At 34.4% G+C, this 22,752-nt stretch overlaps 1 protein-coding gene and 1 long non-coding RNA gene across 2 annotated transcripts; one reads left to right on the top strand and one right to left on the bottom strand.

Annotated features, from left to right (window-relative positions):
- Positions 1 to 566: 566 nt before the first annotated feature.
- LOC146734444 (uncharacterized) lies at positions 567 to 5,068 on the bottom strand. The gene is made up of 4 exons (XM_085507636.1): positions 5,000 to 5,068; positions 2,207 to 2,535; positions 1,658 to 1,747; positions 567 to 1,355 (listed from the first exon to the last, which is right to left on the bottom strand). The coding sequence occupies exons 2-4, from the start codon at positions 2,528 to 2,530 to the stop codon at positions 1,179 to 1,181; spliced, it is 591 nt and encodes a 196-aa protein (XP_085363762.1). The 5' UTR covers positions 2,531 to 2,535; positions 5,000 to 5,068; the 3' UTR covers positions 567 to 1,178.
- A 12,312-nt stretch (positions 5,069 to 17,380) lies between these two features.
- LOC144361509 (uncharacterized) lies at positions 17,381 to 18,584 on the top strand. The gene is made up of 2 exons (XR_013422395.2): positions 17,381 to 17,471; positions 17,760 to 18,584. It is a non-coding gene; the product is annotated as an uncharacterized LOC144361509 (long non-coding RNA).
- Positions 18,585 to 22,752: the final 4,168 nt, after the last annotated feature.

The following is a 22,752-nucleotide window of genomic DNA, read 5'->3' as shown; positions in this document are numbered from 1 at the left end:
TATTAATTTATAGTCAGTTCCCATTCTATAATGTTTAGGGCTACTAACGTTCAAACAATGCAGTCCTGTAATTTGTTTTTGGCCGATGTGATACCAGTGGCAAAGTGATTCTGCAGAACAGAATGCAGTAGAATCATATTTAACAATTACATTTCTTTCACCATCTTTGTCTCCATAATGTACGGTCACAAATACCTTTCCACGATGATAAGGGTGATTTACATTATATAATATTATAGCATAAGCAGATTTAATTTTCAGGCTTAGAATACCAAAACAGGAGTACAATTTATTGTTGTATTATAAAATGTCTAGTTTCAATTTAATACGAAATCTTTGTGTCGATAATTTGTATACAGATTCAAATTTGTTGTAAATTTTGTAAAAGTTCTTTAGAAATGCAACATAAGGCATTCTAGGAAAGGCACCTCGCTGTGATACAATTACACTTGAATGTCTGATTCTATCAAAACATATTATATCCTTTGTTTGGTCGACTAAGATACACGTATGTCATTGGAAGTGAATCAGTAGAACAGTGATCGAGGTGAATAGTTTACAGCAAATAACGCAAATAACAACATTTATTGAACAGTTATCAACATAAGAAGTTAACTATAAATATCTCCGATACATGTACTTTAAAGATTAATGCTATATTTAGAGAGATGATCATCAAATATGCCGGTGTACAAGTAATTCTAAAATAATTACAGTAAATTTGATCTAGGACAACAAATAACACTTTACTGTTGAATTCAACTTTCTTATCTATGTCTATGACTACATATTCAAGCAATTTAATATTGAAAAATCGGTGTTTTAATTCCACTCGCCTGATCACTCTATACTGATAATATAGAATTATTCCCAATAATTTCCAACCTATGTTCTATCTCATCTTACATATGCAATATGATGAAGTGTACGGCGTGCAAGACTAAAATCTGGATGAATTGTATTTATTATCAGTCTGGTTGAACAACGATCTGTCAACAAATTATTTATATTTTAATTTATTCATGCATTTCAATTTAAAATTGTATGTAGAAGTCAAATGAGCTTAGTCTCATATGTAAACGGAGTACACGTCGCAGTCTCGTTAAAGCATCCCAAACTACTCAATTAAAAGAACTTAACTATTGATAACTGGCACAAAGATAACTAATTACCATTTTCTATGTATAAGTTTGAATAATATTATCAACAAAATTAGGATCATCAGTGTAGTATTCGCAGGTGTAGATGGTATACTCATAATTTTTACGAGTCAGACATATTCTATCACGCGATGAATCTTTTTCAGGGAGTGACGCTTTTAACTCGACTTGCTCAGCGATGACTGATGGACAATCCTATATGTGAACAAAAAAAATCATTTAAGATACAATAGGAGAAAACACATACGACTATTTACAAACAGATGTTTTAAATGACTTTGCATTATTTCAAGCAGTATTATTATATCAAATTTAAAAAATACATAATAGCAGTTTCAACACTAACTGTTTCAATGCTCCATTTTATATGGTGTGAAATATGGCATTATATATTTTTAAATAGTGAAGTAAATAAATGGTACAATATTCAAATCATCATATCCGACCACCAGCACTAGCTAAATAGCTTTTACAAATATTCATCACAAGATACTCACCACAATTTTACAAACAAATTGGACCCACGCATCTTCTATTACATCGATCTCACATCGTTGACAATTGTCAGTTGGCACTGCTACAGTTCCCTGTAAGATAATGTATGTCGGTTATACAATTTGAGTTTAATTAATTGAATAATAACAATTTTGTTGGGGCACAATCTTTGAGAATGTACATTACGCAGTGATGATTTTTTTATTTTCTGCATTGAATTTCCCACGTTAGACGTTTATGACATTATTTGAAAAATTTCAACCCATGCTGTGAGATCTGTACTAGTACCCCAAACAGAAACCGGAAAAGTCCTAAGTGGGAACCTTTGCTTTATTACACAAACCCGGCCTGTCTGAAATTACTAAGTTTCTATCGCACACAAATGGCATATTGGGATATTACAATATGACTATTTACAGTAATATATCTCTAAATATACTACTTGTAAGTTGTGCTAAAATAATGTTCGGCTTGAATTAGCAAAATTATATCTATGATTGCGCCCTAAAAATAAAACGAGATAATATAACGAGTAAAACGAAATAACATACTATATCACCCTTTTTAATTGACCCAATTCGTTCTGCGTCTATTCCATCAAACTCATAGTGACGGGTACCAGGTATGAATGCTGCATTTCCTAAATATTTTGTTGAGTGAAATCTAACATCTTTCCCCTCAATTGTATTTTCAATGTCTGTTATGTGAAGTGGGCAGGTGAACTCCTCAGTGCATACACTATGCCATACTCCATTGTCGTACATGACATCATTACAATCCATACAAGTGCCATTAGCAGGGTTCCCAGGATGATCTTGAGCATTTGATGTAACTGCCATCATGATCAGACCCCAATATGAAAGTGATACAAACATAGTTCCTTGAAATAAATAAATAAATAAATAAATAAATAAATAAATAAATAAATAAATAATGACAAACGTGGTAAATATATATATGTAGTCGAGAAAAGTTAGGATTGGAAGAACCTTCCAGATCAAATCATGTTGGGAATTTCCCGTGTGTTCATGGACCGTTCACGTGATTTATGTGTTTGTACTTTATATTTGGCTTTGGTATGTTGAGAGGAAAACATAATTCATTTTTATCCTAATTCAGTGTCGTCGAATGTTATATATTTGTCCTCGGCTATTTTTTTATATCAAGGTGGAGCAGATTAGTTCTTTGTCAGTCACGCAGGTTAAAATCGCTATCCAATCTCACTCCTTATATATCCTGATGATTTATATCGACCATATATTGTATTAACTTGGACACACATACATATTTAATAACCATAGTAGCGAAAAACGCCGTTATTGTATTTCCAAGTACGACCTATCGGTTACTGTACATGCACAGGAGTGCAAAAAGTGCGACAGCCTATATTTCACTACATGACGCGAACTGTTGTGGTTGGCTAATTTTAGTGACGACTAATTACGTATAACTACAAGTTATTTTCAATCTAGCAACAAATACAATTAAACTTCCCTGCCATGTGGAGTATGGAGTACGCCATCATTGCTTTGTGGCAAGAACAAGAAAACTGGAGTGGGCATGTGAGGGTGAATATCATTAAATAGGGACAGGTACGTTGGGGCAATGCATAACGGATTGTCAAGGTGAACGTTATACTGTTAAAATTAGGTAAGATGTCAAGGTCGAAGGTTGTTGGTCGAAGAAGATAATTTGCAAAGAGCAAGTTGCAAGTACAACACAAATATCACATTATCAGGTCACGCCAATAAGCTGGGTATAAGGATCAATTAAGTTAAAGATATGTGAGCCAACGCGCTTCACCTGTTGTCTTTGTCAAATATAATTGGAGCCAGTTTGGGATCATTATATCAAGAGTGCGTCCACGAACATGATCCCACTGTTTCAATTCAACCACAAAATGAAAATTATAAACACTGAACCAATATTCATTGGCTAGAAACTTTGAAATTGTGCGGTTCGAATTTTTGGAAGGCGATATATTATATTTTTTTCTGGTGAAACACTAGCTTTAATGCCTCAAAGAACTTTCACTGTATGTATAATTATACATTGACTATATATATATATTTAAATACCATTACTATATTTATACGTGAGTAAATATTGATATAAGTAAATATTGAAATAATAGATTTTGATCGGGGAAGAAAATCATTTGTAATGACAAAGAAATTTAGTTTTTATTGTCGTGTCTTGTTGCTCAGGATACGACCCTTAGAAAGCATTTGATAAAAAAAGGTGTTCACTCATATCGAGAGAGGCATTATATTGTAATACGAATGTGTGGGTGTAGAAGCATAAATATATTTTCATTTGAGCATAAACTGGGAAAAAATATTAATGTTTTTGATATCCATTTCGTGGTATCTCTCAATAGAGGTGTCATGTCCCCGTTCGGACGGATTTCATTCAAACTTTACATGAAGACAATACATTATATCTTACACATGCCCGACAAGTTACTTTATGATCGGAGCAAAAATGGCCGACAGGCGGCCATTTTGAATGTAAAATTTGCTATTTCAGATTCCTAAATGTGTCCGCAGCAGTTTCTCGGAGATGACTCGCCCGATTTGTATCAAAGTTGATATTATGATCATACGTATTGGGTTGTAGATGCACGTCATCGTTGCACGTTTTTTTCCGTGATTCAAACAAATATGGCCGACTGGCAGCTATCTTGTTTTTATGATACCCATGCTACTTCATCTTGAATGCAATGAACGTTTCTGTTTAAATTTTGTACAAAGATAGTATACCAAGAGATATCTGCACCAACATAATTTGTGTGATTCAATTCAATATGGCTGGCCGACGCCCAATTTTCATGTAAAAGCGCTAAATCGTTATTTTTACAAGTCCGGAGCTAATCTCAATGACTTCATCAGCATCAAATTGATATGTCAGATCACAAAGTGTTGGACGAGGACTGTGTCATTAAAAATGACTTGTCTTACTTACTATTTTAATTGTAGGATATAGAAATGAATAAAATATAAATACAAACCCATGTAAACATTCATGTGATTTATTTTACCTACTTAGACATGCAAAGCATTGACTGCCGATACTGAACCCACAACACACAATCCCGCACTGCTTATTTTTTTGTAATTTAGAGCTGAAGACATGTACTGCCATTTGTCCCACTCATGACACATAAACAATTTATGTTATGTGCAAATAATTCAACTCACTGATTCGGATACTGATGGATTTTTTTTAAACAGTGCCACTCTTGTCTCCCCTATTTTTTTATGTGCAAATTGCAAGTGCTAGTGCTGACACATAGTACATACACATACTTAACAAAGCCTCATATTAAAAAAAACTAAACAAACCTGTATTTTGTCGTGAAGACTGTCAACAATTGCAAGCCCTGTTACTGTCTATTTCACAGTGTTATATAAGTCCACAATGAGTCATCACTTAAATATTTTTAGCATCTTTTTCTGTTTTTTAATCTTTTAATCCTCGTGTCTCTCTGTCAGACAAGACAAGTCGGCAATATTTATGTGTTCTCTCCCAAATCAATGTTCATAACAAGTCGAGGTGGAAGTTTTCTTTAACAAAAACAAGTAACTAATGTATGTAAAATTAAAATGCTGAAACACAATTAATTATAGTTTTACGACGTTTTAGTAGTACAGCGATTTATTACCAGCATATTAATGATTAACCAAACCATTTTCACCACAGGGGTGTCAGTAGTCATTCCTTGAACATTTTCAAAGATTCTCTCATTTTGGACATTATATTTTGAACTATTTAGAGGATTCACTCAAGACAAAATAATTCAAACTAAGATTGAATAACAGCAAGTTTATAAAAACAAACATTTTTGTGAGGAAGTGAGTACAACATCCGATGTAGGTATGAGGCTCCATTTTTTTATAACCCCTTATATTATATTTATTTGTATTTTAGTTTGAATATGTCTATTTTTGTTTTTTCTTGCCGTTAATCAGTTCTTAGAAAATCGTGTCCCAGTCGTCTCTAACCACATCTGACTTAATGCCTATACAAATCTCGTACAAATCTCGCCCAGGGACCAGCCAATCAGATCACGGGTTACAAACGCGCCTGAGCATGACTGAAAACATGGCGGCGTAGGGCAGCTACTTTTGTGTGAGCTGGACCTCATACAACTTATTAACAACGCATTTTTTCGGTGATGGATCGTTGTCTAAAATAACAAGTAAGTAGCATTCATTAACCAGTTTGGCCTTGATTGTATTTCATTTCTGTTTGGTGGCAGATGAATTACATGTGCCAGTAATGTAATGTTTTGCCTTTGGGTCGGCGTCGGTGATCCGGTATCAACTTCATGTTCGTTTTATCCCAATCACGATCTTTACTTGAAAATTCCTTTTAGTCGAACGTTTCTAAACTAAGAGTTCATGAAGTATGGATGCTTTTTCTACTTCCCCCGGTTGATTATTTAATATATCGCAGTTTATTTCTTTATATATTGTCAGAAGTTGTTACATTTCAAGTCATAGTAAAGAATTAAAAATTACATATCACAAAGAAATTCTGTTCTCAAAATATGTGTTTTGACAAAACCAAATATTTTTCCCTCCTGACTATGGTTCTTTAAGATTCACTCATATGTGCAATTTTTTCTGAGTAAATAAGTACACATGCATAATGACATATTCACAATTGACAAACAAGTGTAGGAGTGTTTCTTCAAAACTATGACAAAACGTACAAAGACCAGAGGCTGTAAGAGGAGGTCTCATGTGATGTAGCTGGAGTTTGTATATAGGACATTATGTGTTATCTTCCACTGAAACTCTTGAAGTTTTGTTTCCATGGTGACAGCAAATGGTAAAAGAAATATTTCCTTCCATTCGGTGTCTTCAATGTGAAACAAATGAGTAAAGAAAAGAGTACTCTTAGGTGGGATTAGATAAAAGCTAGACAAAATTCTTCGTATTAGCTTGCATTTTAAATCTTTCAGATACATAAATTTATCATTAATGGTTATACCTATAGGTAATTGTGATCTAATAATATATGGCACACAAGCTTTCCACTCACTTGGTATAGCCGAGATTATTCCCCGCCATAGCAAAAAGTGGTTCTGCGTCAGACCAATGACTCTCAATGCTTCCCAGTGTTTAAACTGACCAGTGGAATCTTATAGATCACACAGGTACACAATACCTTTTGAGATAAAATCAGGGTAACATAAACTTTTGTTATTTATTAGAATTTGTTGGTTGTTCCAAATTATGATATTTGCTAGTGTGTGCTCAACCTCGTGACATTGAATTTTCCGCCAACTGTAGATTAAACTTTCATAGAAAGGAGGCAGCATTATGGGTAAATATTTAATTTTGTAATTACAATTAAAGATCACAGAACCACCAACAAGAGATAGATAGTGTGCTAGAATATTTTTCCAAGGATTGTTTTCATTTAGAAATGATTGTATCCATTTAATTCGAAGTGAGTGATATAGAGCAAATATATCGAGCATATTCAAGCCGCACTGGCCATAGTCCCCAATCAAAGTTTTCCTGGCCACTCAGTCAGGACCTTTCCAAATAAATTTGTGTAGGCGATTGTTCAGTTTACATATATCTTCCATTTTAATGACAATTAAGTTAAATAAATATAAAAATTTCAGGATAACTAGAGATTTAATGATTTGAACTTTACCAATTAGTGTAAGATTACGAGTCGACCATATCTGCAAACATTTATTTAACGAATATTAATTAATTATGCTAATGAGGAATTGTAAGAAAAGTATATCCCGACAATCTTAACAGGAGTCATTGGCCAGGTGACCCCAAAAGGTTTATCAACACGAGATCTCCAACTACCAAGCCACATGGCTTCTGTCTTGTCATAGTTTACCTGTAGACCTTAGAAGGAATGAAAATTGCCGAGCAGCGCAAACGTATTTTCAAATGATTCAAGATCTGATAAAAAACATGTAAGGTCATCAGCGAATGTATCCATTTTTGAAGGGATGGGCCAAAATTGAAAGTTTTAAGGGCGTGATACATGAAGTCCCATTCTAAACTATCAAATGCTTTTTGGAAGTCTATAGCCATTAGTGCGCCTGGTTGATTATTATCGTTTGTGTATTGCATAATGCCTTCAATAAGGCGTACAGATTCCCCTATATTCCTACCTTTTATGAATGCTGTTTGGGTTTCATGAATAAGTTTTGGGAGAACTTTGTCCAGCCTACGTGAAATACATTTTGATGCAATTTTATAGTCTGTGTTAAGTAGTGTAATGGGGCGCCAGTTACGAATAAATCGTTTGTCTTTATCCTTTTTTTCGATAAGTGTGATAATCCCTTGTCTTTGACTATTTGAAAAAACGCCATTCATGAAAGCCATATTTAGGGAATTTACAACCATGTTTCCAATCAAGGGCCAAAACTTGCAATAGAATTCCGGACTTAGTCCATCATTCCCAGGTGATTTATTTTTTAGAAAACAGTTTAGTGCTTCAAGAGCTTCATGTTTGGTGATGAGGCCTTCGCACAACTCTTTCTTTCTCTGTATCACTGAGTGTAACAGATGGTTTAAAAGGATTATCTATGGAATTACTGCCAGTCTTCCTACTTCGATATAATTCAGCATAGTAGTATTTAATTTCTTTTTTGATTGCATTTGGGGTTGTGATAGTGTTATTTTTCCTGTCAACTAAAAGGGATATATGGGAGTTTTTAGCATTATGCCGTTCCAGACCAAGACAATATTTTGTATTTTTTTCTCCTTGCTCATACCAGCTAGCTTTTGATCGGATTATCGCACATTCTGTGATGTAATTACATTCAACTTGGAGTTCGTTTTTTACCAGCTCTAGTTCCTCTTTTATAAGGACATTTATAGGATTATTTGCAAGTATTAAATCAAGTTCAAGAATCTTTTTTTCTAGATTTTTCTTTTTTCTTTTCGAGCACAAGATATAGTTTCGCTATACTTTATTGTACACTGTTTTATTTTATACTTCAGGAACTCCCATAATAGTGCATTGTCCTCCGTTTGGCCTAATTCCACAATCCAAACTGGAATGTTATTTGTAACTAGAGTTATATAGTTAGGATCATCTAATAGGCTATTGTTGAACTTCCAATAGGAGTTGCCTAATTTATAACGTTCATCGCCAATGGTAACTATAATGGCCGAATGGTCTGAATGTACACAAGGAATTATATCGGCAGTCTTCACTGCTAGCTGGGTTGAATTACTAATAAGTAAATAGTCAATACGACTTTGAATTAAGTGTGGTCTGACTCTACCCGTGGCATCACTTGTTACGGAATTGATTTTATATTTGATGTTTCGAACAATAATGGCTGTTCCTCTACTTAACAAGCTCCCATGAGAGAATATGAAGTGACCACCCATTTCCCTGCTCAACACTGTTTCATCCCTCTCCAAGGTATGGGTCTCCTGTAGAAAAATAATATTAGAGTTAGTATTTTTTTAATCAATTGAACATACCCATTCAACACGCATGTTTACAATCGGGTCAACAACGCTATCAATTCACCGTGGGCAGGACTCCAGAAGACGTACCTACACTTTATGCAATTTTTTTTAATTATGCTAATTTATTCATGACGTGGCAGTTTCTGTGCTCATGAATATTCAGTAATTTGTGGGTCAATACATTCTAAAAGTGGCGATGTATTTGGGGGGGAGAGTTAGAAAGGGGGATTAGCAATCCTTAGGGGGTCAATACAAAAGAAAGGACCCATTTAGAGAGCAGCATTGGTTTTCGAGTCTGTTGATGCACGTGACCTACAGATGTCAACTGTGTTCGTACTTCGACTGGCTTCCATGTGATGTAGTATTCTAGTGTTCTGTTTTTCTGACTTGAGTTCTTGATATACAGAGGTTGCTGTTTATGTGTTTAACGTCTTTCATATCTTGTCTTGTAGGAGTGTCCTATCCGTGATTTGAACTTGCAATCTTTGAGTTCCCAGCGCACTGTCTTGTCCACTGTACCAGGAGAGTCTTCACACAAGTGATAGGATTTAAGTCCTAATTATAGGAGCACTGTTTTCACTAGCATTCAAACATCTTACTAACCGTACTGGATTCGAACCAGCGATCTCTCACATCGCCTACATTGTACATATCCACTGAACCATATGGATAGTCATGCAAATGAATGATTTGTTTTCATGTTTAGCTTTATTGCAAATTAGTGTTTGCGAGAAAAGACTGGCAGGCATGGGAATTAAATATATATATATATATATAGAAATACAACATGTTTCTATTATTGAGTTACAATTGTCCACAAAATTGCAAATTTTGTGTTTTTACTTGTGTAAACTATATGCATGCCATAACCCGTTAGTGTACATCTTGCCAATTGGGTGTTTGCCATTTGCGTTGCCCACACCTCACCCGACCCTAACCCTAATGCCAAGACACGTTCCTGTTAATAATTCCGTTGCCCATACCTGAACCGACCCTAACCCTAACCCTAATGCCATAACACGTTCCTGTTAATAATTGCTCAATAATGATACTCTGTTGTGCACTGTCTGCGGGTAAGTTGCATTGATGTCAACTGATTAAACAAGTCGCGTTTAAGTAACAAGTTGTTAAATTGTGACTATAAAGCTGTGGACAAATCTTTTGGTGTTGACCACTCTCGTTTAATTATTTTACACCATTACAATTTGTTAAATAGAGAGAATAAATGCCTCAACAAATATGTAATGCTTAGTTTGGTGTAAACAACTCACGTTTGATTAATTCCCACCATTACAAGTTGTTAAATTGAGAGAATAAATGTGCGGACAAATATTTTAGACTTATTTTGGTGTAGACAGCTCTCGTTTAATTAATTCCAACAATTACAAGTTCTTAAATTGAGAGAATGAATGTATGGACAAATATTGACCATTATATTTGTCGTTTAATTAATTTCCACCTCTACAAGGTTGTTAAATTGAGAGAATAAATGTGTGGACAAATATTTGATACTTATTTAGGTGTTTGACCAACTTCCACCATTGCGAGTTGTTAAAATAATGAAATAAATATACTGGCATCATTGGATATTTGATTTAATTGTGAAACTTTCTAACATAATGTTAACTGCTGACTTGAATCAACCATTCCGCAGACACCGTATATATTCCACAACACCACAGAAGATATATTCGTCTGTTGCCTGAATTGTTTTCGTAATATAGGGAATGCCATCGACACTTACCTTGACTTGGGTCTTGTTTATTATCACTTGTCACAATCTGGAAACTGTTGAACAAATTGCGCGTCGTCCAGTTTAATACGTAATTTATTTTATTATTTATTCATTCAGTTTTGCATGGTGGAGTTTTGTGGGGATTATTATTTTTTCGCGACGTTCTTTGTATACTTGTTACGGTTTGAGGGATTTTAGTTTATTTGATTTATGTTTTTATGGTAGCTCTGAGCGGGACTCGAACCCACTATCTTTTCAAGCTAATTTTGTTTTATTTTGATAGCACGCTTGTGTACCACGCCACGACGTTGGTCGTTAAGTGGTGTTCATTTTTCCAACGACTCCAGTGTTCCGATGAGTTAAACGGGAAAGCCAAAACGATTTGCTGGTTTCTGATTGCTTCGGTTCTGGTGAGTGTGTATCTAGTGTGATTCGAACCCATGTCGTTTGTATTGTGCGTTTTTTTATTTACCTTGTTGGCTACGCCGTAATATACAATCACTTCCCCATTTTATTGCGATTTTGTGAGTGTTTAGTGATGTCTTCCTCACCCGTCACGCCACGACCCAGTTTCAACCACACGGCCATTTTGCAACAAAGTGCGTGACACTCGACGTGACCCGACTGACTATATGATCGTTCTGTTCAACTGTTAAGCTAGGATTTATTACCGTTATAATCATTATAGTGTCACGTGGTTTGTTTTACCTTATGTGTAATGTCTTAAGTATCTTTATTGTAAATTGTTTATTCCAATTCGTATATACAGAGGAAACGACCCCGATTGTATGTTGTGACGTCACCAATTCGTGTGTAGGTACGGCTTCTAGAACCGTGCCGATTAATTTATCATGTTAATTAGTATTTTCTTAGACATGATGCTGTACTATAATTTATTTTCATACCAGTTCTGTTTTTGTTTTTTTATAATTATTGATGACTTCATTGTTCTTGTCTATGTCTGATCATAATTGATTCCATCTATTTTTTATCAGTGTTTTTGATGCAAAATTTCTTAGTTTATATCTTTGGTCACACAAAGAAAAAATCCACCAGGTATCTTTAGTATCTATCAATTTGTTATTTAACTAAGATTCTCAACAGGCATTTTGGAATAGCTGTGTTATTTTGATAAACAGTACCATCACAATTAACTACCGGTAATAGTAGTTAGCCACATATTCCTGTTGACGTAGCAACAACAAAAATTAAAATTCTAAAAATGTGATGAATAGCTGCCAAATACTTTTGTTATTTTTATAAGAGTATTTTCAGTAAATTACTGATTGACAAACATATTTTTTTTGAGAGATAAATATTTATTGATACTTAAATAAACCTTGTTCTATCAATTATTTTTTTAAGCAGATGAACATGTTATGCTTATGAAAACAGTTGGAAAATAAATTAATGGCTTAATATACCTGTAAATATATGCTATGTTTCATGACATTAACCAACATGTCACTTATTTAGGTGATGTCTTCATTTGATGAAAAATCTTCAAATAAGTTAACCCTCCTACATACTGTTACATTTACATGATAAAACAAGACTGTTCAAGATGGTTCATCATCTCTACCAACTCAACCCCTGTATTATAACTTTCAATATCGAAAGAGGGATCAAAATGGAGTACATGAGTTGTTTTGATAAAAATGCCAATACCAAAGGCTGTGTGGCAGAATATTAATCTCAAACTTTAGTTGGCCACTTCAGCTATTTCTTTTGGATGCGATTCTTGTACAATACTGACTGACTGAGAATACTCATCTTTGAAATAATGATAAAGAGCTAATGAACAATAAGTAATTGTCTGTGGGAAAGTATCTTTCTCTTCTCTTATTTTGTCAACCATCCAATAAAATATGGATGCACTGTCCCTAGGAGTCTTTACAACTGACAATCCAATGTTCCCTATTTGGGCAAATGTTTATAGTCTTGCAATCTGGAATAATGTAACGAGGCTGTCTTTCAACAGGGTCTGTAGAGACTTTGTGGCAGTTGTGGTCAGTGTAATGACTGTAACATCAGGTAAAACAGCGTAGTTCCCCCAACATGCTAGAAAAATTCCTTGAATGCACTTTATTGAGTTTTGCACCTGCTTTTTTTGGCTGTCATCTGGTTTTTCACCACTACAAAGATCACAGTAATTATCATTTGAAGGTAAACGTGTACAAGTTAGGACTCCAAATCTAATCATTTCCTGATTTTGAAAATAATAAAACATGTGTGTCGTCGAAAGGCATGAAAGCCATAGCTTTATCATAGACTCACTAAAACTCACCTCAAATTCGGAATCCTCTATTGATTTCACATCAATTCTAACATTACTTGCAGCCATCTTGAAATAACCAGGAACGATGAGTCTGGCGCATGCGCAAAGTCAGACGCCTTTTTTTGTAAGCCGCACTATGATTGGTCGACAAAACTCGTCGAAAACTGATCTCGTAGTACGAGATTTGTATAGGCATTGAGTCAAATGTAGTTAGAGGCGACTGGGACACGATTTTCTAAGAACTGATTAACGGTAAGAAACTACAAAAAATCGACATATTCAAACTAAAATACAAAATAATAAATATAAGATAAAGGGTTATAAAAAAAAATGGAGCCTCATACCTACATCGGATTTTAATCAGATTGAATATGTTGTACTCACTTTCTCACAAAAATGTTTGTTTTTATAATAAACTTGCTGTTATTTAATCTTAGTTTGAATTATTTTGTCTTGAGTGAATCCTCTAAATAGTTCAAAATATAATGTACAAAATGAGAGAATCTTTGAAAATGTTCAAGGAATGACTACTGACACCCCTGTGGTGAAAATGGTTTGGTTGATATTAGCGCTATTCAAAATGAGAACAAATCATTAATATGCTGGTAATAAATCGCTGTACTACTAAAACGTCGTAAAATTATAATCAATTGTGCTTCAGCATTTAATTTTACATACATTAGTTACTTGTTTTTGTTAAAGAAAACTTCCACCTCGACTTTTTATGAACATTGATTTGGGAGAGAACACATAAATATTGCCGATTCGTCTTGTCTGACAGAGAGACACGAATTAAAAGACAGAAAAAGATGCTCAAAATATTTAGGTGATGACTCATTGTGGACTTATATAACACTGTGAAATAGACAGTAACAGGGCTTGCAATTGTTGACAGTCTTCACGACAAAATACAGGTTTGTTTAGTTTTTTTTAATATAAGGCTTTGTTAAGTATGTGTATGTACTATGTGTCAGCACTAGCACTTGCAATTTGCACATAAAAAATAGGGGAGACAAGAGTGACATAGTTTTAAAAAAATCCATCAGTATCCGAATCAGTGAGTTGAATTATTTGCACATAACATGAATTGTTTATGTGTCATGAGTGGGACAAATGGCAGTACATGTCTTCAGCTCTAAATTACAAAAAAATAAGCAGTGCGGGATTGTGTTTTGTGGGTTCAGTATCGGCAGTCAATGCTTTGCATGTCTAGTATGGTAAAATAAGTCACATGAATGTTTACATAAGTTTCTATTTATATTTTAGTGATTTCTATATCCTACAATTAAAATAGTAAGTAAGACAAGTCATTTTTAATGACACAGTCCCCGTCCAACATTTTGTGATCTGACATATCAATTTGTTGCTGATGAAGTCATTGAGATTAGCTCCGGACTTTTGCAGATATCTCTTGGTATACTATCTTTGTACAAAATTTAAACAGAAACGTTCATTGCATTCAAGATAAAGTAGCATGGGTATCATGAAAAACAAGATGGCCGCCAGTCGGCCATATTTGTTCGAATCACGAAAAAACCCATCTACAACCCAATATGTATGATCATAATACCAACTTTGATGCAAATCGGCCCAGTCATCTCCGAGAAACTGCTGCTGACACATTTAGGTATCAGAAATAGCTAATTTTACATCCAAAATGGCCGCCTGTCGGCCATTTTTGCTCCGATCATAGAGTAACTTGTCGGGCATGTGTAAGACATAATGTATTGTCTCCATGTAATGTTTGAATGAAATCCGTCCGAACAGAAACTAAAAATAGTGTTTCACCACATGACACCTCTAGTTAGAGATACCATGAATTGGAAATCAAAAACATTAATATTTTTTCCCAGTTTATGCTCAAATGAAAATATATTTATGGTTCTACACCCACACATTCGTATTACAATATAATGCCTCTCTCGATATGGGTGAACATCTTTTTTATCAAATGCTTTCTAAGGGTCGTATCCTGAGCAACAAGACACGACAATAAAAACTAAATTTCTTTGTCATTACAAATGATTTTGGATTATGTCTTCCCCGATCAAAATCTATTATTTCAATATTTACTTATTTCAATATTTACTCGCGTATAAATATAGTAACGGTATTTAAATATATATATAGTCAATGTATAATTATACATACAGTGAAAGTTCTTTGAGGCATTAAAGCTAGTGTTTCACCAGGAAAAAATATAATATATCGCCTTCCAAGAATTCGAACCGCACATTTTCAAAGTTTCTAGCCAGTGAATATGGGTTTAGTGTTTATAATTTTCATTTTGTGGTTGAATTGAAACAGTGGGATCATATTCGTGGACGCACTTTTGATATAATGATCACAAACTGGCTCCAATTATATTTGACAAAGACAACAGGTGAAGCGTGTTGGCTCCTATATCTTTCACTTAATTGACCCTTATACCCAGCTTATTGGCGTAACCTGATAATGTGATATTTGTGTTGTACTTGCAACTTGCTCTTTGCAAATTATCTTCTTCGACCAACAACCTTCGACCTTGACATCTTACCTAATTGTAACAGTATCACGTTCTCCTTGACAATCCGTTATGCATTGCCCCAACGTACCTGTCCTTATTTAATGATATTCACCCTCACATGCCCATTCTAGTTTTCTTGTTCTTGCCGCAAAGCAATGATGGCGTACTCCATACTCCACATGGCAGGGAAGTTTAATTGTATTTGTTGCGAGATTGAAAATAACTTGTAGTTATACGTAATTAGTCATCACTAAAATTTGCCAACCACAACAGTTCGCGTCATGCAGTGAAATATAGGCTGTCGCACTGTTTGCGCTCCTGTGCATGTACAGTAACCGATAGGTCGTACTTGGAAATACATTAACGGCGTTATTCGCTACTATGGTTATTAAATATGTATGTGTGTGTCCAAGTTAATACAATCTATGGTCAATATAAATCATCAGGATATGTAAGGAGTGAGATTGGATAGCGATTTTAACCTGCGTGACTCGCAAGGAACTAATCTCTTCCACCTTGATATAAAAAATTAGCCGGGGAAAAATATATAACATTCGACGACACTGAATTTGGATAAAAATCAATTATGTTTTCATCTCAACATACCAAAGCCAAATATGAAGTACAAACACATAGATCACGTGAACGGTCCATGAACATGATTGTCAATACACAACACACGGGAAATTCCCAACATGATTTGATCTGGAAGGTTCTTCCAATCCTAACTTTTCTCGACTACATATATATACTTACCACGTCTATCACCAAAGGCATTCCGAGTTTATTTATTTATTTATTTATTTATTTATTTATTTATTTATTTATTTATTTATTTATTTATTTATTTATTTATTTATTCATTCATTCATTCATTCATTCATTCATTCATTCATTCATTCATTCATTCATTCATTCATTTATTTATTTATTTATTTATTTATTTATTTATTTATTTCCAGGAACTATGTTGGTATCACTTTCATATTGGGGTCTGATCATGATGGCAGTTACATCAAATGCTCAAGATCATCCTGGGAACCCTGCTAATGGCACTTGTATGGATTGTAATGATGTCCTGTACGACAATGGAGTATGGCATAGTGTATGCACTGAGGAGTTCACCTGCCCACTTCACATAACAGACATTGAAAATACAATTGAGGGGAAAGATGTTAGATTTCACTCAACAAAATATTTAGGAAATGCAGCATTCATACCTGGTACCCGTCACTATGAGTTTGATGGAATAGACGCAGAACAAATTGGGTCAATTAAAAAGGGTGATATAGAATGTTATTTCGTTTTACTCGTTATATTATCTCGTTTTATTTTTAGGGCGCAATCAGAGATATAATTTTGCTAATTCAAGCCGAACATTATTTTAGCACAACTTACAAGTAGTATATTTAGAGATATATTACTGTAAATAGTCATATTTTAATATCCCAATATGCCATTTGTGTGCGATAGAAACTTAGTAATTTCAGACAGGCCGGGTTTGTGTAATAAAGCAAAGGTTCTTACTTAGGACTTTTCCGGTTTCTGTTTGGGGTACTAGTACAGATCTCACAGCATGGGTTGACATGTTTTAAATAATGTCATAAACGTCTAACGTGGGAAATTCAATGCAGAAAAGAAAAAAATAATATTCTCCAAGATTGTGACCCAACAAAATTGTTATTATTATTCAATTAATTAAACACAAATTGTATAACCGACATACTTTATTTTACAGGGAACTGTAGCAGTGCCAACTGACAATTGTCAACTATGTGAGATCGATGTAATAGAAGATGCGTGGGTCCAATTTGTTTGTAAAATTGTGGTGAGTATCTTGTTATGAATATTTGTAAAAGCTGTTTAGCTAGTGTTGGTGGTTGGATGTGATGGTTTGAATATTGTACCATTTATTTACTTCACTATTTAAAAATATATAATACCATATTTCACACCATATAACAATGAAAAAGTTAGTGTTGGAACTGCTATTATGGATTTTTTAAATTTGATATAATAATACTGTTAATGCAAAGCCATTTAAAACATTTGTTCGAAAATAGTCGTATGTGTTTTCTCCTCTTGTATCTTAAATGATTTTTTTGTTCACATATAGGATTGTCCATCAGTCATCGCTGAGCAAGTCGAGTTAAAAGCGTCACTCCCTGAAAAAGATTCATCGCGTGATAGAATATGTCTGACTCGCAAAAATGATGACTGTACCATATACACCTGCGAATACTATACTGATGATCCTAATTTTGTTGATAATATTATTCAAACTTATACATAGAAAATGGTAATTAGTTATCTTTGTGCCAGTTATCAATAGTTAAGTTCTTTTAATTAAGTAGTTTGGGATGCTTTAACGAGACTGCGTCGTGTACTCTGTTTACATATGAGACTAAGCTCATTTGACTTGTACAAACAATTTTAAATGAAGTGAAATGCGTGAAAGAATTAAAAATTTTTTTTATTCTCGAATAAAAATAATTTTTTGTCAGATCGTTGTTCAACAAGACTGAGTAAATACAATTCATCCAGATTTTAGTCTTGCACGCCATACACTTCATCATACTGCATATGTAAGATGAGATAGAACATTGGTTGGGAATTTTTTGGAATAATTCTATATTATCAGTATAGAGTGATCAGGCGGGTGGAATTAAAATATCGATTTTTCAATATTAAATTGCTTGAATATGTAGTCATAGACATAGATAAAAAAAAGTTGAATTCAACAGTAAAGTGTTACTTATCGTTCTAGATCAAATTTACTGTAATTATTTTAGAATTACTCTTACACCAGTGTATTTGATGATCATCTCTCTAAATACAGCATTAATCTTTAAAGTACATGTATTGGAGGAGATATTCATAGTTAACCTCTTATGTCGATAACTGTGCAATAAATGTTATTTGCGTTACTTGCTGCAAACTATTCACCTCGAACAGTGTCGTATTAATTCACTTCCAATGACATGTGTGTATCCTAATCCACCAAAAAAAGGACAAAGACATTCAAGTGTAATTGTATCACAGGAGGTGCCTTTCCTAGAATGCCTTATGTTGCATTTCTTAAAGAACTTTTACCAAATTTGAATCTGTATGAAAACTGTCTACAAAAAGATGTCGTATTGAATTGAACAAAGAAACTAGACATTTTATATTACAACAATAAATTGTACTCCTGTTTTGGTATTTTAAGCCTGAAAATTAAATTTCCTTATGTTATAATAATATATAATGTAAATCACTCAATCAAATATCCCTTATCATTGTGCAAAAACATTAATTTTGTGATGGTACATTATGGAGACAAAGATGGTCGAAGAAATGTAATTGTTAAATATGCTTCCACTGCATTCTGTTCTGCAGAATCACTTTGCCAATGGCATCCCATCAGGCAAAAACAAATTATAGGACTACCTTATTTAAACGTTACTAACCCTAAACATTATAGACCTGACTGTAAACTAAAAATGCTGGCATGCATCAAAACAAGCATAGCTATGAAATCCTGGGTAAGCTAGCACTCTCTCAGTAAAAAATTATTATTGGGAACAACAATACAACTCCTACATATAAGGCCGACATGTATTGAAGTACGCTTTATCTGCCGAAATATACCAATCCGTTAAGAACAAAGTGAAAATAAGTAAAAAACAGCTCTTGCTTGATATTGCAATGCAGTCAAGCCTCACATTATATCCAGCCATTATACAGCAACAGAAAACAATGTCCTCTAATAAACAATATCAATATTTCATATAATTAATATGCATTACCCGCACGATGACAACGGAAGTACACAGCGTACACACAAGCCTCTGGGTAGCTAGGACAGCCTCGTTTTGGTAACACATCTAGACAAAAAAGATGGAGGCCTGCTATACCAAAGTCTGTAAAACGTTGAAAGTTTAATGCTGGCTAAAAAAGTATATTTGCTCGAAATACATGAAATTATTCAGAAACTCATGATTTTAACTACAATATATCACCGGTCTGGTGGTTGGTTTGATGTTATATCGAAATAAAGTAAATGAAATCAAAGGTTGATCTTGTCGAGTGATCCCGTATGCTAAAATGGTCTTTACATTGCATGAATGGGAATGTATGACTTTCACTGATAAGCTGTAAAAACAGGGTTAAGCACTTTGAACCCATATCAAACTCAATTTCAACAGCCTCAGACCTTGTTAACGTAAATGACGCATTTGTAAACCTATGAAAACAGACCATCGTTTAAAGTGAAATACAGTGCAATAGTAATAACAAATGATATTTTCTGCATGATTTACAGTAATTTTTACAAGGTTTTCACATAGTTTACGATAAAAACTAAAGCCACAAAACCCGGAAATAGTTTTAGAAACTCGTGAAAGCCCGGGGGTAATATAGATATGTTTAACTATTACAATACATCATTACATGTATATTTTGTATACGTTTATTTGTTTTATATGTTATATTCCCTTTTTCATAATAGTGTTATTGTTAGTCAGTATCACTATATGTATTATCAGGATCATCATTCTCTGGTATTTCTTCAATATTATCAGATATCTTATAGTCACACTTCTCTTCATAGTCACTGTCTTCTTCAACTTCAATATCTAGAACTTCTTCATTTATTTGTTGTGTTTCGTCAATAATAATGTCCAACAAAGTAGACTGTGGCTCACCAGTATTGACACAATTTTGACAACTACAGCCAGGTCCACATAGTATTCTTTCTTTTTACATTTGCATTGTTGTTTTTTGCAGCATGATTTTTTCACATTTGCAACTTTTTCTTGTATTTTGTTTGTATTTTCTTCACCATCCCATATTGGTTACAGTACAGTCCCTTCAATTTTATACCCAGAATCAGTATAGGGTGGAAGAGAAATGTCCCTCTTATAACACTGTCCCCAAATACTTGATATGAAACATGTTCTCTGCCAGTGGTATTGTAAAGCTATATCATTGGGCATTAAATCATCCTCACACCTTACCCTAACATGAATTGTATTCCTTATTTTCTCCAACCATTTTGTATGCAGCTCGGTAATGTTTGGATATTGACTTGATAATGATCTATACAAGTTATATGGGCTGTCATATTCGGGCCTAAACTCAGAGTGGTACTTCTGGTAATATACAGTACCAATTAATCTATAAAAATATAGAAGTCATGTTGACTGGTGATCATTGTTTGTGTGAGCGAGTGTACCTGGGGCAACTTTACCAACATGAATAATTTCTGCAAATTGGTAAAAACAATTCAGAAAAGCTGCTTTTCCATGGCCAACAACAAATGCAATGAAATCACAGCCAGATGTTATAAAGAGTGTTTGTAAACATTTCCCCCATAGTATCAATTTGGGCTAAATCTGGGTCATTGGACAGAGCTGTCCTAAATTTATTAATATCAATTATTTCCTGTCTCCAGCTTTTGCACTGAGTTGAATGAGAATGGATTTGCTAGTTAACTGTTCATTTATCAGTGGAAGTGCAATATAATAAACATTGGTGTCTGGTGAAAATATTAAAATATTGCTATCCTAGCAAACTGATGTATGTAACCATCATGAATTCCACTATATGCATTATGTTCATAAACACCCTGAGAATTAATTGCATATGCTTTCCCCTTTTTTGTCCCATGAAAACCACCAACAAGTAAAAGCTCTTTGTTTGGAGCCAAATATTTTTTTCTATTCCAAAGCTTATCGTTCACAAGTGTTGCGCAGACGATAGTCTTGCGTACATTATATTTTGTTATCTGCACGTGCACCGATCTTACAAGATACGTAATGCTCATAATCTAAGGTTAAAGGTCACGATACTACATCCCTTCTTTGGATAATGTCTATAACGCTATTCAATGTTTATAACGAAAAATGTCACATTTGCGCAGTATTCATGGCACCGAATAACAACGAGAATTGTCCGATCGCAGTATATCAGGCATTACTTGTCTTGCAAATATCGCATCTAGATGCGGTATAACAGCATCAGCTGAAGTGGACCTCAATATTTCCACCTCTGGATATCTGCTGTAGTCGTCTATGACTACTAATAGGTAGTTACCGTTTGAAAAAGAGACCACAGAAATCAACAGATAATCTCTCCATGTACCCTTTGGCAGTGGTGACATCTTAGCGGTTCTGTGACTGGTTTCGAACCATGAGTGGCTGCTTGACATGGTATACATTTCGCTATGGTTTTCTCAACAAATCTGTCTATTTATATTATATTATAATTCTTGCAAAGCGCAACGTGTGCATCAAGGTTATACCACTTTTGTGTCATTATGACATCTGACACATTTTGTAGCACTTTGTCTTCACTGGTAGCCTCTTGAACTTCTTGTAACGTCATGGCTGGAGCAGAGCATTTTCAGTCACAAAATTGACAATGCGTGATTTGTGATTCTTTGAATGCTGTTTTGTTTTGTCAGGGTGATGACTCATGTAGTCGGCTGGATTGGTTTTACCATCACGGTATACTACGCTGATCTTGTATGGTTGTAACCGCAGACTCAGTCGTTCAATCCTAGTCGTCAATTTTGCATTTGGCAACAATAAACTCAGACCCAAATAAGTATAGATAAAAATGTTCACAGCCCCATATTATGGTGAGGGCTTCTCATTCTGCCTGGCTATAACAGGACTCAGGATCTGTGAGGGCACAGCTTGCATAGGCTATAACATTACTCTGTCCATTAGCCGTTATCTGCACTAAAATTGCACCAAGACCTGTTGGACTGGCATCCACTATTAACTCGATCTGAAAATCCGGATTGAAATACTTCATTACGATCACCAAAGGATTTCTGTTCCTCTTCTCCCCATTTCCATTTCACGTAGTTATGTGATAAGATGCGGAGTGGTGCAGTAATTGTTGCAAAATCGGGTATGAAATGTGCAATATACTGTTGCACTCTGTGGTGCACTGGCATTCAATATTGTGGTCACCTTCATCTCATCTGCGGCTACCCCTGCACCCGAAAATACATGACTGTAGAATTGGATTGATGATCGGCTATACTCACACTTCTCAGGGTTGGCTGTAATATTGTATTTCCTCAATCTGTGAAATACCGCTCTCAGCATTTCATAATG

Source organism: Saccoglossus kowalevskii, chromosome 14 (genome assembly GCF_978046115.1).
Source record: "Saccoglossus kowalevskii chromosome 14, keSacKowa6.1, whole genome shotgun sequence".
Classification (NCBI taxonomy): domain Eukaryota; kingdom Metazoa; phylum Hemichordata; class Enteropneusta; family Harrimaniidae; genus Saccoglossus; species Saccoglossus kowalevskii.
This window is presented reverse-complemented; position numbering and strand designations above follow the sequence as displayed.

Bases quoted from the DNA above. Each gene is read 5' to 3' on its own strand.
- LOC146734444 (XM_085507636.1), bottom strand. From the start codon at position 2,530: ATGTTTGTATCACTTTCATATTGGGGTCTGATCATGATGGCAGTTACA. The intron at 1,748-2,206 runs GTATGTTATTTC...ATTATCTTACAG, and splicing joins CAATTAAAAAGGGTGATATA to GGAACTGTAGCAGTGCCAAC. The intron at 1,356-1,657 runs GTGAGTATCTTG...GTTCACATATAG, and splicing joins AATTTGTTTGTAAAATTGTG to GATTGTCCATCAGTCATCGC.